At 43.3% G+C, this 19,431-nt stretch overlaps 1 protein-coding gene across 1 annotated transcript in view; it reads right to left on the bottom strand.

Annotated features, from left to right (window-relative positions):
- Window positions 1–19,431, bottom strand: part of LOC126470973 (angiotensin-converting enzyme-like) — a 186,060-nt gene that overhangs the window by 100,779 nt on the left and 65,850 nt on the right. The window contains exon 3 of the mRNA XM_050099019.1: window positions 1,419–1,610. Within this exon, the coding sequence (XP_049954976.1) occupies window positions 1,419–1,610 (192 nt within the window). The remainder of the gene's footprint in view (window positions 1–1,418; window positions 1,611–19,431) is intronic.

The raw sequence follows: 19,431 nt of genomic DNA, 5'->3' as shown, positions 1-19,431 counted from the left end.
CTCGCTGTTGGGGTCTCTTCCCTCAAACAATCCACACAGGCCGTGCATTATGAACAGGTGCTCGATCGTGTTGACAGGTGCAGTCGCCATCCCTGAACTGCTCTTCAACAGTGGGAAGCAAGAACTTGCTTAAAACATCGATGTAAGCCTGTGCTGGAATAGTGCCACGCAAAACAGCAAGGGGTGCAACCCCCTTCCACGAAAAACACGACCACACCATAACACCACCGCCTGCGAAATTTACTGTTGGCATTACACACGTTGACAAATGACGTTCACCGGGCATTCGTCATACCCACACCCTGCCATCGGATCGCCACATTGTGTACCGAGATTTGTCACTCCACACAACGTTTTTCCACTGTTTAATCGTGCAATATTTAAGCTCCTTACACCAACCGAGGCGTCGTTTGGCATTTACCGGCGTGATGTGTGGCTTACGTGCAGCCGCTCAACCATGAAATCCAAGTTTTCTCACTTTCTGCCTAACTGGCACAGTACTTGCAGTGGATCCTGATGCAGTTTGGAATTCCTGTGTGATGGTCTGGATAGATGTCTGCCTATTACCCACTACGACCCTCTTCAACTGTCGGTGGTCTCTGTCGGTCAACAGACGAGGTCGGCCAGTATGCTTTTGTGCTGTACGTGTCCCTTGACGTTTCCACGTCACTGTCCCATCGGAAACAGTGGTCCTAGGGATACTTGGGAGTGGGGAAATCTCGCGTACAGACGTATGACACAAGTGACACCGAGTCACCTGCCCATGTTCGCAGTCCGTGAGTTCCGCGGAGCGCCGTATTCTGCTCTCTCACGATGTTTAATGAGTACTGAGGTCTCTGATGTGGAGTACCTGGCAGTAGGTGGCAGCACAAGGCACCTAATATGAAAAACGTATGGATTTAGGGTTCCGGATACTTTTGATCGCATAGTGTATCACATTACCGTGATATTATCCTGAGAAATCTCTAAAAGTTTGTCCTTGGAGTTTGGGATTACTCTGAATATATACGGTGCTGCACGTTCAGGACAAAGTATTTAGGTAGTATCTTATGAGTTTTCTGGCCTCTGGAGAACATCTTCATACAGTCGATGCAACTAAGGAAAATGTCTGGAGAGAAAAAAGCTAGTTTTCCATTGGTGCAATTACGCGTTGCACTTTGAGGGTAGTTTACAGGATTGCCATGGAAAAAGTAGAAATTAGAGCTTTAAATAAAAGAGATGAGACTATGAGATTAAAAGGCCTAAATATTGTTCTGTGCCTTCACAGTGAACGAGAATTAGTTTCAGAGGTCAACCAATTTGTACGACGATGTAAAACACATGGCGAAGTATCGTTGTGATCGCTACAGGCTGGTTTCAGAGGCAACAGCATTCGAATTATAGATGATTTGCTGAAGTTACTAAGTATGGCCACTTACCTAGGAGATGTGCTGGTATTGGCTCTTTGCGGTCGACAATGTCGTCGCCATAGTAGTTGGCGAGATGGTGGCGAACAACAGCGTGGAGCATGATGTATAGTGGTTCTACTTGTTCGTACAGCCTGAACACTTCTTCCTCCAGCAGCCGTGTGTCTAGTTCTTCTCGCCAGCATTCCCCCATGTCCATGTAATCTGAAACAAAAATTATGTGTTCTAGCCGGTCCTAAATATCATGCAAGAAATTCATGCGTCAGTATTTAACGCACTCGGGAAACGGGTCTGGAACCAACTTTCACAGAACTGCTGAAATGCCCGATGTTTGACAACCTTACGGTATCAACAATAAAGACTGCCTCAAAAGCTAATAGACGTGACTCATTCGCAGCACATTGCTGATGATTTCAGTGGGATGGCCTCGATAGCCTGAATAAAAACAGCCTGCTTTCAAATCCCATACCATGCTAAAGAGCTATCATCCAGAACTAGTATTTTTAGATATATTGTCTGGAACATTAGTTGTCACTTCGTGTGACCCCACTTCCAACCAACATCACTTTGCATACACTGGTGGAACCTCCATTTGTCTGAACGCGACTTCTTACATCACTTAAAGATAAGTTCGTAGAATTTTTTCGACGCGTTAGGTCTTCACGTTTAAGTCAAGATTTCCACCTACAGCTACATCTATACTCCGCAGAAAGGCGTGTAACGGAAGATAGTATTAGTTCCCTGTTCATTCGTGAGTGGTTATTGTGATGAGCGACTGTCCTTGATCTTCTCTATGAGACTGAATTTCTCTGATCTTAGCATCATGTTCATTTTGCAAGATGTGCGTGAGAGGAAACAATGTGATTTCTGAGACCTATTGGAGCACATGCTCTCGGAATTTCAGAAGTAAACCTCTCCATGTTTCACAACGCCTTTCTTGTAGCGCCTTTCACTGACGGTTTATTAAATCTCCATGACGCTGTCGCGCTTTCCAAATCAACCTGGGAAGAACGCGCCTCTCTTCATTGGAATCAACTCTATTTCCGCAAGCAATTCTGCGTAGTAACGTCCCAGTCTGACTATAAATATCCAAGAATCGGCAGAACATGGGTTTTGTTAGCTACACTTTTTAGAGGTGTATTACAAGGAGTCATCAAAAAGTTTGCGTTCGAAGGCCATACAGTCGAGTATCGGCATGCCAATGAGGCAAAATTGCAGTGAGCATTGAGGCAATCATCCCACCGACGCACCAGGATGAAGATACCCGATTAGTAAAATACAGTGTCCTGCTGCGTGAAGAAGTCCGTAACTGCCTGCTCCACATCCTCGTCCGATGGGAATGGTCGACCATTCTAGGCCTTTTTTAAGGGACCGAAGGCGTGAAAATCGCATGGAGAGAGGTCAGCACTATAGGGCGGGTGCTCCAGTGTCTCCTACGCGGGAGTAACTTCTGCGATACGGGGACGTGCGTCATCATGAGGCAGCAGCACTCCTTGTCGTAGTTTTACGGACGTTCACCTTAACTGTATGCCGTAATTTCTCTAGCGTTGCGCAGTACGTTTCCCTAGTGATGGAGGCGCCAGATTCCTTGTGATCAATAAGCAATGGTCCCTGGTAATCAAAGAACAGAGTGAGCATCACCTTTCCAGCAGATGGCTGGCTCTTGAACTTCTTGGGATGAGGGGACGATGGCTGACACCAATACATCTTCGACGCTTTCGACTCTGCTGCCGAGTAGTGGCGCTGCCTGAAACACTACGCTCAAGGAATGTGTTGCCATCAACAGCTTGCCGCACCATTTCACAACAATGGTTTTTGGCAGGCATGCCGCACGATACACATCCTTCGTTTTCCAGTGAATGTTTACACATGTTTGTCATTCGACAGTGAAGGAAAAGATAACAGAACGTTGGTTCTGTTTGGAAGCATTTGGTAATAACATCGGCACGGTTCGCGTTTCGGCGTTTACCGCACGTATGTCGGAAAGACATACTAATCCATTGCCTAAACGTCGGTACTTTATACCCGAATCGGAATCGTACTGCGTTGCATATACGCTGCAGCAGTGCCATGAAACGTAAAGTTTTGATCGCCCCTAATACGATTCGTTACGACCTTTCCAAACAATTTCAGCGTGGCATCTGGTTTTTCACTTGGTTGTTTCATTTTAGGGAGATACTCATAGATGTTTTAACGCTGTTCCTACTTCCAGTGAGTTACTGCTAATATTGTTATTGAAAAATAATCGTCCTTTCCGCCAATTTATGTGCGATACGTTACATTTATATCTGTTGAGCGTAAATTGCCTGTTCGTGCACCAACTGTCGATCCTTTGTTGGTCTTCCTATATTACAGTTTTCTGGTATTTTCCTCACCAATACAACACCATCACCTGTGAAGAGCCTAATGGAGCTTCTGACACTATTCATCAGACCGATTATACAGTATGTACCGTGAACAGTTATGAGCGTGTTACTTTCTCTTGTTGTACTTCTGCAGTTACTTGACGCTTTCAGGAATCCAAATAAAGCCGGTCCAATAAGATGAAGACGCAAATCAGCATCAGCAAAGATTGTGTACTGTGTTTAACACAGTGAACTAACTTTAGACTAGATATGATGAACAGTTTGCTTTAAATACAGTCGGGGACAGAATTCGCGAGACACCTCGTCTCATCGTTAAACTGAACTCCACAACTTCATTGTCTGTGAACACAGACATGTAAGTAGACGAAGTGCTACCAACATACTGTCTACATACGTGAAGTCGAAAATCTATCCAAGCATTGGTCAGACTCATTTCGATGATGTCGGAGAATATATTGCTTCTGTTTACTTTCTCTCTTATTTTTATGTGCTGTGACCAATAAACTACGAAAAAACACCATTTATTATGCACTGTACTAATGTAAATGAATTACATCTTATCATGTTAACTTTAAGAAAAATCTCTTTTAATAAACCAGAGTATTAGCAGCATAATACGCACTTTTGGCATCGAAACAATCATTGCTCCGTAAAGTTCAGTCATAATGAAGTCGCGTCACGGGACTACCACGAAAGTATACAAATGTAACAGTAGGAGTAGGTACATTACGGTATGTAGATAACAAATCAGTAAGTGCCACCTTTAAATCAATACAATTTGTAACGGAAGAAACAGTAGGCGTAACTAGTGTGCGATTCAGAGATTTTTTAGCTTTAGATCTGCAGGGTACAGAACCAATGTAGCGATAAAACTTACGGGAGAGGTGCCTTAGGATTTTTTTACCAATTTTCGAGCTGCCTGCTAGTGGTTCTTCCACAGAATAGGCAAAAATGAAGTTCTTCAGCTTGAAACGCAAACACTTTATCGCTAAGCTAACACATTACATCAAACACCACTCCCTTGTTGCGAAAATGATGGCGGAGACGGAGAATTTGCAACGTAAATGGCGAAGTAAGCTGAATTTCCTGTTGGAACAAGTTACTTGGACCACTGTGTCATCCCGTAAGTGAGAATAATCCAGAATATTGAATCTAAATCACAAGAAAATATCGATTGAATTTACCAGGATAATCCTGAATCAGTCCGGGAAGTCACTATATTACTTTTGCTACTATTATTGCCAAACGTATTCCACACTCATTAGACTAGTGCAGGGAGAATACGTTCGTTCAGCCGATGTGTTTCTTGAGCTCACTGGAACTGGGAAACGGCTCCCTTTGAAGACGCTATGACGCTGGCTGCCTCTGTACTGACTTGGAGAAATACCTAGTTTAGGCAAATGAGTTTTATTCGAATTTCTGTAAGTGTGAACTGGGTCTAAGGCTCAGTTAGGAATAATGTCAAAATGCACAGAATGCATCTCGAACATCATAAATTAAGAGCAGGAAAATAATGTATTCGGATATACTCTTTAATAGCTGTAGTAGGTATTTTTGTTTTCCTGCCTTAAGCAAAGTGCAAACAACAAAATAACGCTCCGGAAGGGTATCGCTTTTTTAGCATCGAAAGACACTGATTAAGTTATGAGTAAATAAAATCCAGGTTAATATTATACACTTGAAGACATTTTTCCTTATGAATGCTTGCATTGGCGCCACTCATAATATATAATAACACAAACGAAAAGACAAAATAACACTGTTTGGAGTTATTCGCGTTTTGCAATTGAATTTAAGAAGCAGCGAACAACATACAATTTCGAATCACAAAAGGAAACCGTGCAAAAAAATCTTTCGTAATGAACGAAAAATAAGACTCAAAAGCACAAAAGAAAACTGACCAAGTGAATCGCTGCATCGCAAGTTCGATTCCACCATCTAATAACATGAATGGAGAAGTAGTTGTCATGAGAATATGAAACGAGGAACAAAAAGTGCTGACAGTAATGAGTCGAACATGTCATTCTTAAGCAAAACTCTCATTCAAAAGGACGAAAAGTGTCGCATAATCGTAATGGTTGCCTTATAACTGCTGGTGTGTTAAATATTACGGCACATGCAACCTAGCCTGACTCAACAGGCAATGAAAATTGTTACTTCATCAGGTACAACTTTCTGCATTGAACCAAGCGTATCGGTGGCGTTGTTTCCAAGATAATTGTTTCGAATTATTTTGCTCAATGACCAAATCCAGTCTTATGTTACTTTTTTCTTTTGTCGAAACGCAAGTATGTGCCGTTAATGACTTCAATATTTTTGTGACATCGAGAAATACAATGGAATAATTTACAAAAGGAATGAGCACTTCAGATGTTATTAAAATTAGATTTTATGTTAAAAAATCTTATACAACCATATACAAAAAGTGTTTTTTTAACAGAACTGCACACATTACTGCGGAATTACTTTTAATAAACACGTCGATATTCCGATTTCATCGACAATCAGATCTTCGTATAACGAGGAGTAGCTTTTCCCATCCCACGAGTTATTCATGTACCGAATTGGCTCCATTTTTACGTAAAGTCACAAAACTCCGTCCAGAAAGAGATGATAGGTATTGTTCATTAGCTTTGAAAATTTTGTCGCTGATTTGTACTCATTATAATGCCATTCCATTGACTGATTTACGTTTTGCGGGACTCGAGAACAAAATCTGCCACTGATATCATGGAGACAAACAAAAAAATTAATAGCAGTTTTCCGGAAAGTGTTATTCCGCTCTGGGCAGTGTACGAGTGCGTTACTTCACAAGTGCAAATTAGCTATTGCGGTGGAAGATCCAGATGACAAGCAGAGGACTGACTTGAAATAAACGTAAAATAATCAATGTGTGGTGTTACATCGTTTTACAGAGTCTAGAAACAATGGACATGTGGTTGCTACACGAGCACTATGGAAATGGCCAATAGCAGCAGCAGACGCATTATTGTGAGAAATTTTTGAATTCACAGTTTCAAACACTTGGTGCGCTCATTCAAAGGCAAACACAGAATTTGGCAGCGACGTGTCACCACATACATCAGCACCAATGCAAAACTAACGTTTGATGAATTTTTGGGAACAGCAAGAATTTTCCAAATTCAAACTCCACAATGATCCCTGATTTCAGCCCTTTGATCTTACTCAGAAACGGATCCAGTTTTGCACATTATTGACTCCTGGGTTGTGCACACGGTGGTCTGTTTATCAATGAAATCGGAATGTCGCCGTGTTCATTAAAAGTAACTCCGCCAAAGTGTATCCCGTTCAGTCAGCCACACGACGCATACTTGAACTGATAGGTGAAGAACTACATTCGTCCATTACAGAAGTGCCCTAGATTCTTCGCATAGCCAACGGAAATCACAAGTAGCCACGCAATTAATAAAATACTTGCCTGGATGCAGGCTTCAACCATCAAGACGATGCTTTGATATGCTTGGTTTGCCGATCGCGAAGTATTTAACAATGTTAACTAAGTTGGTCTTCCTAGTGATAAGCACATTAAAGAATGTGGTTGTGGTATATGTGCCATCACACGTTGCTGGTAATGCTTCAATATTTTATGCTTCGAAGTTTTTACCATCGATATCGCCCTGGGGAATACTCTGGATCTCTTGAAGTGTGAAAGTAAAAATAAAAGCAAAATTTGTTATGCTACAATTTATCTGTTTTTTCTTTTTAATTACTATTAGTAACACAAAGTTATATAAGATTTGTGACGATAAAATCTTATTTCAATAACATTTGGAAGGCTTATTTCTTTTGTAAATGATTCCATTGTATTTCTCGGTGTCACAAAAATACTGACGTCACTGGTGTCACATACTTTTGCGACAAAAATAACAACACATTGAATTTGAACATGGAACGCAAAAATTTGATACTGTGATCTTATCCACTACGCTGCAAAATCTCTTAGTGTAACACCATGCCTGCAAACTGATGCAGTATCATTGAAAGTTTGACTGTCATTTTCTCGGACAATATTGGTTCTTGGCACCTGACACAAAATAAGTCTTCCCTCATTTTCTACCTTCTTTCACCAAGCGAAGTTTCGACTGTGTAAGAAATCTATAGCGGGTCCCTCTTGTAAGACTTAGTTTCAGAAATCTACTGATATAACTCCAAAGCCGTGCATGGAACATGGAATTCTTGCAGTATTTCCGCGCCAGAGACATAGCTCGACCAGTCCCTACAGGCCCCAAATATCTGTCTTGAGTAACTAACAAATTATCAAAATTAATCACCGTTTCTCCGATGCCTCAGAGCTACTACCCTAATAACAGGCTCTTTAAAGTTATATTAAACCGTATAGACTTCGTAGAAACTGACATGTTTCATTTCCTGTTATTTGTGCACTTTATTATTCTCTCTTTTTGATACTCTTCCTGAAACAATAAGGGGGTGCAAGAAAAGTAGTGTCTCCGAACTATTATGTGCAAACTCTTAAAACTGGCTTAAATAAAATAAACGTTATTAACATTCTGCAACTTTATTCTTCATATCTGTATATTTGCAGCCATTTTCTGCAAGAAGCCTCAGAATTATAGCATGTGAAATGGTGGTGTGTACTGTAACTACGCCGGAGCAAGAGAAACTGCGTGCTGTTGTCAACAATGCCAGGCCCCACATGAGCGCTGCGACATCTGCAACAATCCGACGCCTTAGGTTCACTGTCATCGAGCATCCTCCATACAGTCCTGACTTGGCCCCATCTGGTTTTCATCTGTTTCCAGAACTTAATAAACACCTTCGAGAACTTTACTTAGACAGCAAGCAGAGGTGAGTGTGTGGCTCCATGAAAAAGTCAAACATTCTGCAATGATGGTAGCAATAAACCGGTATCTCTGAGTGAAGTGTCTTCGTAGCCGGGGAGATTGTGTTGACATGTTAAGACGTATAGATTAAAAATAATTGTGCAGAATATTAATAGCGTTTGTTTCATTTAAAAAGCTTGTAACGCCGGAAATGCATATCCTCGTATTTCCATCTAATGTACTATAATTTTTTTCCTTATTTTGTTACCTGAATATATGACGTTTCTGTGTCTTTGTATATTGTAATTGTTTTACTATTTGTATATATATGCATTTATGTCGATGTATAATTGGTTTGTTGTGTAAAGATTATTTGTATTTTTACGCTGAGTCTGGCCTAGGGAAACTATGCTATCGAACCATTACATCGATAGGTCGTGTGGAGAACCAAAGTGTTTGGGATCTTTGGTAGTGTCAACTCTGCCGCGTGGAGCGCGGGCAGAGCTGAGGGAGTCTGGCTGGGGTGGTGCAGTGGAGCAGGTGTGTTGTGTGAAGCTCCCGCGAGTTGCCGCGCTTTCGGGGTTTGGCAGCATGTAATTGCGCTCGACTTGCGATGATAGTTTCCGACATGGTGTCGCGGACTGGAAGCATTAGCTGGCGCACATCAAGAGCCCGTTTCGTCTGGTGACCGTGTCGAGAAGAAGGCGCGCCAACATCCAGCTTCTGCAACAGCGACGGCCGACAAAGAGTGACTGTCGCCACCTCCTCGATCGACGACTTCAAACCTTCAATCAACCAACAAGGAAGACTGGAAGCACGTAAAGTTTTAGAACTGTATGGCAGACCTCAGCTTTTCAAACTTTTAAAATTGTTGCATCACAAAATTAAAGCTACTTAGCATGAACGTTTGTTGCTCATTGTCCCAATTGCATTGCCAAGCAGGGTCCCTTGTCGTTGAAATTCAAACGCCAGCATCATTCGATTTCACTGCTTTAATTTCAAAGTTCAGTTAAGGTATTCATACCTGGCTACAATATTTAGATTGCACAAGCACAAATTAAGAGTGCGAGTTTTGTTACCGTATTTTAGTTACCTGTGACTGCAGCTCAGCTTGGTACGTACTAAATTTTACTATTGTTAATTGTTCAGAATCATTTAATTCAAGTTCAAAGTTAAATCTCTTATTTCTAAATTGCGTAGATTCAAGTAGCTTTTGAAATGATTGTTGAGGTAGTCCAAGACTAACCGTATTTTACTGAATTTCGATGTGCTTCAGAAAGAAAGCTCACTATTAACTTCAGTCACTAAATTAACTTTCGATTTTCCGGTTTTATTAATTCTTTTGCTAAATTAAGTCAGAGTGTAGCGAAATTTATTACTTCTGACAAACTTTCAGTTTTCACACTACACGTGTCAACCTTCAGTTGCCACGCTTCTAGTGCTAATTATATGTGTAATAACCTTTCTTTTTTCAGTTACTATAGTAATTGTCCTTAGGACTCGCGACCGTAATTTCCCCCAAATCTCAAATATCTAATTACCGCTAGTTAATTGTTAACGTAACGGCCGCACATTTACTTTCTTTATTAACTTTACCCCATTTCAAAATTAATTTCCACCAGTTTCATTTGCATTTTTCCTTTCATTTAGATGTAACCCTTTCCTCCCTCTTTACCGACAAATTGACTTCGGTGATGATCGCTTTTCCCAAATTTCCATTAGGTACATGCGGTTTAATTTTTCACTGTCATTAAGGTCGATAAGTGAGGGGGAGGTTACAAGCTTTAAGAGTTTTCACACAAAAATTCGAAGGCATTACTTATCAGCACGCCCTCTTATTCCATTATTGAGGTTTTCGAAGAAATTGTAGGGTGCTAGTTAAAGACTGAAGTGCATCAGTGCCGGGATGACGACAGAGTAGGATGGCGGACATTCCTCAATGCGACCTCGAGTTAACAAAGTATTTAAAACGACCCGAAGAGATCTTCAGTTACGTGTGTTCTGGGTTTGTTAACATTGTAGGGGTGATTTCGAAACGGAAATAATTATGGAAGAAATGATTTAAGTCACGAAATGAGTAACTTATCCCATCAACCTCATTTCGTATAAATTCGTTTCCTTTTCAAGTTATTCCTCGGTGAGCCGTCAAGTTTGCGAGATGAAGCTACACTTAGCGTTATCCAATGAGTTAGATTCGGTTGCAACTATCGTAATGCTTAACACGGCAGTCTGTTTTAATAATTACACCTGCATAATTATCCTATCGTTGAAGTGATATCCTACAGGTGTTGTTAGTAAGAAACAACTGGGAAATAAACTAGGAGCAGAATGCTCCAACTGAGAGGTATAGGATACACATTCCATCCCAAGTTCACTTAGGTCAGGGGTGTGCAAACAGCCGCCCGCAGGCCACATGTGACCTGCTAATGATTTTTGTCCTCCTCACAACTCTTTCGTGAGTATGTGCATGGTTACCACTGAGCTCCAGCCTTTGCAGCATAACTTCCTTTCCATGCCGCAAGCTTATACTTCCACTATCCTATCCCCCTTTGCTTGTCCATCGGATGGTCATCTACGTGCAGACCATGCTTGGATCTGGTTTATGATTGGGATTCGAGTCTCCATTTCCGGCATTTACTACAACTATTCATTAGATAAACACATGGTCCCCATTGATGGGCTTGACCTGCCACCAATCTTAAAAATTCTGCAGAACTGTGGATGACGCAGGGAGGGTCGCAAAATGCGTTGTATGCTCCACCTTTGTACCCTTACATCTTTGAACCTGTCCCTTTAATCAGGTAATACACCCAAAACCAAGCGTGGTAGCCATCTCGTTGTGGGGTGTCGTCAAGTACCTGCATAATGGTAGTTCCCTGACAACATAGGGATCGCACTGTTTGTGGCTAAGCTGAAAACTCCCCATGTATGTCAAGGAGTATATGCCCATCGTGATTGGGGATCTGGGACTCCCAGAAACGGATAACTGGCAAGGTAGCCATTGATAAGGCTGGGTGGCGCCAATGGGGAGAGCCCCTGTTGAGAGTGGGTGGCACCATGGCGGATGAGCTGCAAATGAAGCTGATGAAGTTATCTCCCATTGGCAACTATACAGCCCCAGCAGTCTCTATGAAGGGACAGTCCTCTTTTAATATAGAGAGATACGCCCCTAAAATGTTCTCTCCCCTGACTGCAAAAAGAGCCTAGGGGCAAATGGCAAGAAGAGAAATAGCCCTCACCCCCCGAAGACTTAGTCTGCACAAGGACTGATGGGAAATCCTTCTTAGACACAAAGCCTTTGTTCTTTATAGAAACTGTAGAGGAAGAGTTTGGGGAAGTTTCAGCCATCCCCAAAATAAAGAGTGGTTGAGTTTTCATAAAAACAGCATTCCCTGCCCAGTCTCGAGCACTGCTTGCTTGTAACAGCCAGGTGAGAAACCAGTGACTGTCACTCCCTACAAAAGTCTTAATATGGTTCAGGGCACAATTTTCCACAGAGACCTTTGCTTACAATCTGATGATGATCTACACCCCAACTTGGAGCGACAGGGTGTACACTTGGATGTCAAATTAAACGATCTCAAGCCATCAGTTTTCAACCTCATTTTATTAGGCAACCAGTTTCAACTTTTTACTACGCCATCTTCAGACCCCTGACCGAAGTGTAGGAATAATCTACCTCGCTTGTGATTAAATATCTACTAATATTAGTATTGCTGGTCCCTGTTTTGATCAAAACCGAGGTAGATTATTCCTACCGGTGCTTTCATCATGGCCTCTGAGGGCGGTTCATTGCCTGAAAAGGTCAAGGCGATGGTATACCAATGCAGTGTGGAACCACATGTTCCCCACACCCATGTGGTCCTTAAAGTGCTTGAAATTTGGGTAAATGTCTTCGCGTTGCAATGCTAGCCACATCTGTAGAAATTATGGATGTGCACTGCATGAGAATGTTTCTTGTACCTCTCCCTTCATCTGTGTCAACCGTGGAAAGCACCATTCTCTCTGCTCACCAGATTGCTATGTTTTCCAGAGACAGAAGAAGATGCAGGAGTACTAGATTCTGGACGGATTAACTTACCAAAAGGCCAAGAAGAATTCCACCCTGCATGTACAAAAATATCATATGACACAGCTATGACGACATTGCGCCATTTGGTGACAGTATTCCCACCTCTTACCCCTTCTACAGTGGATCCTCAGGTCCGCTCAAGTATGCCTGCTCCCTGCTTGTTGGGGGCTCCCCTTTTGCTGCTTTCCCACACCTATATTGGGATCGATGGCTTCCCACCCACAAGGGACATTGGTCTGCACTTTGCAGCTGGAGATGAATCACCTTGCCCCAGCTTGTCTTGCCAGGAAGAGATCCCTCAGGACACTTCCTTCCAAGATTTCTGCCATTCTACAACCGAACACCAGGCGGTGGCTGAAAGAGCCACAGTCTGCTGGTTACAGGGCTTCACGTTCATCATCTTCACCTGAAACAGATTCAGAGAAGCCCTTGAAATCATCAAACTCCTATAAGGAGGAAAGACAAGAAAAGTCCTCCAAGGAGAAAGACATTCCGGTGGCACCCATGCCATCAGATCCTTCCTGTTCCACTCCTGTGGCCGAGGAGGAGATGCTGGCAGTCCCTGAGGCACCAGTTCGCACCATAGAATGGAGCCTGAAACCTATGTATATTCATGCCATAACCCCTCAACCAGTGGCAGCAGGCGACCCTCGGGCATAAAACGCCTCCTTGGTCCCTTGATGGCCTCACTTACATCGACATTATTCTCCAGTGGAATTGTAGCGGTTTATTCCACCACCTTCCTGAGCTACGACATCTTTTAAGCACTTTCTCTGCCTTCTGCCTAACCCTTCAGGAGACTTGGTATCTAGTACCACGGACTACAACCCTTAATGGATAATGGGGATATTATAAGAATAATTCTACCTATGACACTGTGTCAGGGGAAGTTTTCACATATATTCTGGACACTCTATATAGCGAACTTGTGCCTCTTAATACACCTTTGGAGGCTGTTTCTGTTCAGGTAAGGACGTTTCAGGATATTGCCGTCTGCATTGTTTACCTCGCTCCTGGTGGTGACGTGTCTCAGAACAAGCTGTATGCATTGGTTTATGAACTCCCCGCACCTTTCCTAATCTTGTGTGATTTCAACGCCCATAACCCTTTGTGAGGTGGAACCACGATCACTGGCAGCACTAAGGACCTCGAAAACTTACTGTCACAGCTTGACCTTTGCCTCTGCGTTCAGTGTGGTCCACAGAACTTTCTCGACCACTGACCTTTTCATTTGCAGCGCTTATCTTCTAGGCGCTTCAGTCCAGAACCGCCATGCTGCTAAGGTCACAGGTTCAAATCCTGCCTCTGGAATGGATGTGAGTGATGTCCTTAGGTTAGTTAGGTTTAAGTAGTTCTAAGTCGAGGGGACTGATGACCTCAGATCTTAAGTCCCATAGAGCTTAGAGTCATTTTAACCATTTGAACCTTATCTTCTCCCATCCATCCACTGGAGAATCTATGGTGACCTGTGTGGTAGTGACCACTTTCCAGTTTTTGTGTCACTTCTCAGCGTTACTCCGCTGGACACCTCCGCAGATGGGCTCTCAACAGCGCTGACTGGAATGCTTTCGCCCTTGGCTCGCTGCCGCATGGGGCAATCCAGAATACAACTACAGCTATTCTTTTCTGCAGCTGATTTAGCGTTCCCAGTTCCCTCAGGCCTGCCTCGAATGAAGCTAGTACCTTGATGGTCATCATAAACCACAGAGGCCATTAGAGACCATAGGTGGGCTCCTCAACACCCATCGACAGAGTATCTCATTGCCTCTAAGCAGTTCCATGCCTGTGTCAACCACCAAATAAAACGACAGAAGTGAGAATGCTGGGAACAGTACGTTTAACCCATCGGGCCACGTTCCTCTCCTTTGCAAGTTTGGGATAAGATCAGACATCTCTGTGGATAACAGACACCTGCAGGTGTAAATGTTATTAATTTGAGCGGCACTGTCTACGCTGCCCCAGACGCCATCACCGAACATTTTGCTCTACATTATGCTCAAGCCTCAGTGTCTGAGAATTACCAATCGCCTTTCGTGGACTAAAACAGTGGGTGCAGCAAAAGCAATTATCTTTTACTACACATCACCTGGAGTCATATAACACTATATTCAGCTAGTGGGAATTCGTCGTGTCCTAGCCCTTTACCATGATACAGCCCAATGGCTGGACGTATCCACAACCAAATGATCAAGCACCTAGTGGTGGATTGTTGGCATTATATCCTTGATACGTTAACTGCATCTGGAGCGTGTCATAGTCCTGAAGCCAGGTAAGACCCCCCCCCCCCCCCCCAGAGATGGACATTTATTGCCCAAATTAGTCTCACCAATGTCCTCTATAAGTTGCTTGAATACATTGTAAGTCAGCGGCTGTGTTGGCTCCATGAGTCTCCAGGTCTTCTGGCTCCATCTCACAGTGGTTTATGCTGAGGCCTTTCCACTACTGATAATCTGGTTTACGTGGATTCTGCCATCCAAACAGCTTTTTCCCGACGTCAAATCCTTATAGCCATCTTTATCGACCTGCAAAGGCCTTCGACATCACATGACAACACCACATCCCTGCTACCTTTTACAAATGAGATCTCCGGTGTCCATTCACTATATTTACTCAAAACTTCCAGTTGCACCATACATTCTGGGTTCAAGTTCTTGCTTGCTTCCCACTGTACCCCACAATTCCAAGAAAATGGGGTCCTGCAGGGCTCTGTACTGAGTGTCTCTCTTCCTAGTAGCCATCAATGCTGTAGCAGAATCTATGGTACCCTCAGTACCACCGTCCTTGTACGCTGACGACTTTTACCTCTACTATTGCTCCTGTGGTGTGGGTGTCGCTGAACGTCGACTACGTGGCGCCATACAAAAGACGCAGACATGGACTTTCAGCCATGGCTTTCGGATTTCAGCTGCCAAGACTCGCATCATGTACTTCTGTCGACGTTGTACCGTAAACCCATAACCAGAACCTTACCTCAACCACAAACTACTCAATGTGGTAGAGACCCATCGCTTTTTAGGACTGGTCTTCCATTCTCGATTGACATGGATTTTCCGTCTTCGCGAGCTTCAGAAGAAGTGCTAACTGCACCTTAATACATTTCGCTGCCTGAGTAACACAAGCTGGGATGCAGATCGTACTACCCTTCTGCACCTCTACAAAGCCCTGATACAATGCCATCTTGATTGTGGGAGTATGGCATACAGTTCAGCACCACCCTCAGCATTGAAGATATTGTATCCGGTACACCTCTGATGGTTTCGACTTGCGACAGGAGCTTTTCTATCTAGCCCTGTGAACAGCTTACTCGTGGAGGCTGGGGATCCTCCATAGCAGATTAGGTGCCAACAACAGCTTTTCAAATATGATACCCACTTTCGCAGCTCCCATGGCCGTCCGAATTACCATCTTCCCTTTCCAAACACAGAAATCTATCTCCCACAACGGTGGACCAGATCAGGGACTACGATCGCAATCCGTATATGGTCCGTCCTCTCTGATCTCCAGTTGTTTACTCTTCCAGCTCACTTCCGGATCCACTCACTTCGTCTGTGGTGTTTCCCGCGGCCACAGCTTTGGCTTGACTTATCACAAGGTGCGAAAGACTCTGTCCGTCCTCAGGCCCTCCACCGCCAATTTTTCTCCATCCTTGGCGTATCCCCGGGTACAGAAGTAGTCTATAGTGATGGCTCAACGGTTGTGGCCGTTTGAGATTTGCTTATAATCACACAGGGTATACTGAACTGCAGTCATAGCCAGATGGTTGTAGTGACTGCACTGCAGAACTAGTAGCCACCTCTCATGCTCTTGAGCATATCTGTTCCTGCATCAGTGGAGTCCTTTCTCTTCTGCAGTGACTCCTGGAGCGTTCGCGCCATCCCTTCCCTGTATGCTCTCGAACAATGTGGATGCTCATTGACCTTCTTCTGGACCACAGGCCACGTTGGGAACTCTATGTTAGCCTGGCCAAACTTTCTACCAGTACACCGGCCCCTCAGATCGGTATTCCGGAAACAGACCTCCGATCGGTATTACACCGCCAAGTTTTAGGAATCTGGTATACAGAATGGCTCTCTGTGACTTCACAAAACAAACTATAGGTGATAAAGGAGACTATGAATCTGTGGAAGTCCTCCAAGCAGGCCTCTTGCAAGGACTCTCCCGTCATTTGCCGACTCCACACCGTCCATACAAGGCTGACTCATGGTCATCTCCTCTATTGGGAGGGCCCACATCACTGTCGTTGTGGTGGTCCACATTTTGCTGGACTGTCCCAACCTAGCTGCCCTGTGGCGTACTTTTAATCTCATTGACTCGCTATCCCTGGTTTTAGGAGATGATGCCTCAGTGACTGACATAGTTTTACGTTTAAGAAAAGGGAAGTTGCTACTCACCACATAACGGAGATGCTGAGTCACAGATAGGCACAACAAAAATACTGTCAAAAATAAAGCTTTTGGTCATTAACGCCTTAGTCAACAATAGACGTAGACACACACACAAACCACACACACACGCACACACTCATACGCAAACGCAACTCACACACACGACTGCAATCTCAGGCAACTGAAACCACCTGGTTTCAGTTGCCTGAGACTCCAGTCGAGATTTCTTTTCCGGATATGTCACTTCGCTGAGTGTTTGATTCTCTTACAATTCTTATGTAACAGGTGAAATACCCATTGCTCCTAAGAAATCTGTCTCGCGTCTGAGGTGCTGCGGCTCACATGTTCGCCTTGCTCGCGTTACAAGCGCATTAATCAAGGCTCTTATTTGGCTCGAGCGGTGATTCGACAGTTTGTGCAGGTATCAGTCCGTGTGTCTTGGTTTTCGATACGCCCCGTGCCCCAGGTTCACACCACTGTAGGTTGTAAACCTAAGGTGTGGCACAGGTAGGCCGATGATAGCTTCGCTGTGCGGAGCCATTGTGAGAACAGCTCTGTGACAACTGAACAGTCACAATGCCAACATAAAATTTACCGTGGAGGTAGAAAATGGGTAACAGCTACCCTTTCCAGATATGCTGGTCACAAGGGAAAATGAAAACCTGGGACGCAGCGTGTATCGAAAACCGCAGAAAGATACAAATATGACAATAACTTTAACAAGAAAGAAGGAATCCTCCAGGTGAATGGATACTGGATTCTCGTCCTCTAGCGAATGACCGCTTCAAGTTTCAGGTAGCAAGGCGAGACCCGCAGTAGTAATGACAACGGAGAAGCCCTTGGACGTTGCCGCGCCAGGTACATATAATCTGGGGCTACGAGCTCGACTCCACCACCAGTTGTGGTGGGTGAAACATCGGCAATGCTAGCCACTCGTGCTTGCGAAACGTCAGAAAAATCATCAAACAAACGTCGATCGAAGAACCTGAGAGAGAAGCCAACAGGCAGTTTGTCATATGAGGCTGCAGCTAATATATTTGAGTAACTGAATTAACTTAATGTGACATTTTAGGTAAAGCAGCTGTTGGCACATGAAATGTGAGAGCATCTAAAATTACTCAAAACAAAACTATATCAATTTGCAAAGTAAGCAGATGAAGGCAATTTTTCTCATTTCCCTTTCTTGGGAAAACAGGACATAATTGTGTTTCTGTTATGATTATGGATCATCTGCAGTGTTTGGAGGACGAAGCTACAAGAAGAATTCAGGGCTTTAAGAAAACTGAGCCTCAGTTCAATTTGCTCTCTCATCCCGTCATTGTTGGTACTGACACTGCTACTGAGGATCTGGAGCTTGAACGTATTAACACGCATTTACGTCACACTGTGAAAGAAGTGTTGAATGCTGCGACATTCGTTGTCTCTTATAAATTTTGTCTGCTGAAAAATTTCCGTGTATGAAAAAATTTGCTGGGAGAATGTTCTCTATATTTCGGTCTCCGTACATTTGTGAGCAAAGCTTTTCTTGCTTGAGGATCAGTAGATGTTAATATAGATGTTCTTAGCCGACATTAACTTACAAGCTGTGGTGAGAATCGAAACAAGCGGTCTGATAGGATAGGGTGATAGGATACATCACTCTTAATAAACTACTTCTAAAATTAAATGTTCTTGCAGCTACGGATGGTGTGAAATAAGCACAATAAATAAATTGGTTAGATGGGCCACAATTTTATTTCGTTTATATTTTGTTGATCCTTATGACACAATTTACACATTTTCAGAAATGTTGAGTTAACTAATGAATGCAAACATTTCAAAATGTGCAGCCCTCCGCTAACATCCGTGTCCATAGCGTGGCCCCTGAGTCAAAACAACTGCCCACTCCTGATTTAGAGTAAGCTCAACCTGTTAATTTCGTTTGAGTCTGTCTTAAGCTGCCCTAAAATTGAAAAACTCATTCATTAGGCGATTTTCGGCTTTATTGAAAAAGCATCACCGTAAGTTGTACTGTAACCAATACGAGTAGACGGTACTATTCGTCCCCTTCGTTTTTTATAGAATGAATGACAGTTTTACTTAAGAAGACATTTGCGACACAGTACTTTCAGCACTTTTTGTTCCTTGCTTCACATTCTCATAACAACTGCTTCTCCTTTAATGTCATTAGAAGTTGGACTCGAGCTTGCACTTCATTAATTCACTTGGTTAATTCTCCTCGCGGCTTTTCAGTCCATTTGTTGTTCATCGCGAAAGATTTTCTTCCACGGTTTGCTTTTGTGATTTGAAACAACATGTTGTTCGCTGCTTATGAAATTCGATTAAAAAACGCGAACATCCACAAACAGTGTTATGTTGACATTTCCTTTGTATTATTATGTATTTGAGGTGGCGCCAATG

Source organism: Schistocerca serialis, chromosome 3 (genome assembly GCF_023864345.2).
Source record: "Schistocerca serialis cubense isolate TAMUIC-IGC-003099 chromosome 3, iqSchSeri2.2, whole genome shotgun sequence".
NCBI lineage: Eukaryota > Metazoa > Arthropoda > Insecta > Orthoptera > Acrididae > Schistocerca > Schistocerca serialis.
This window is presented reverse-complemented; position numbering and strand designations above follow the sequence as displayed.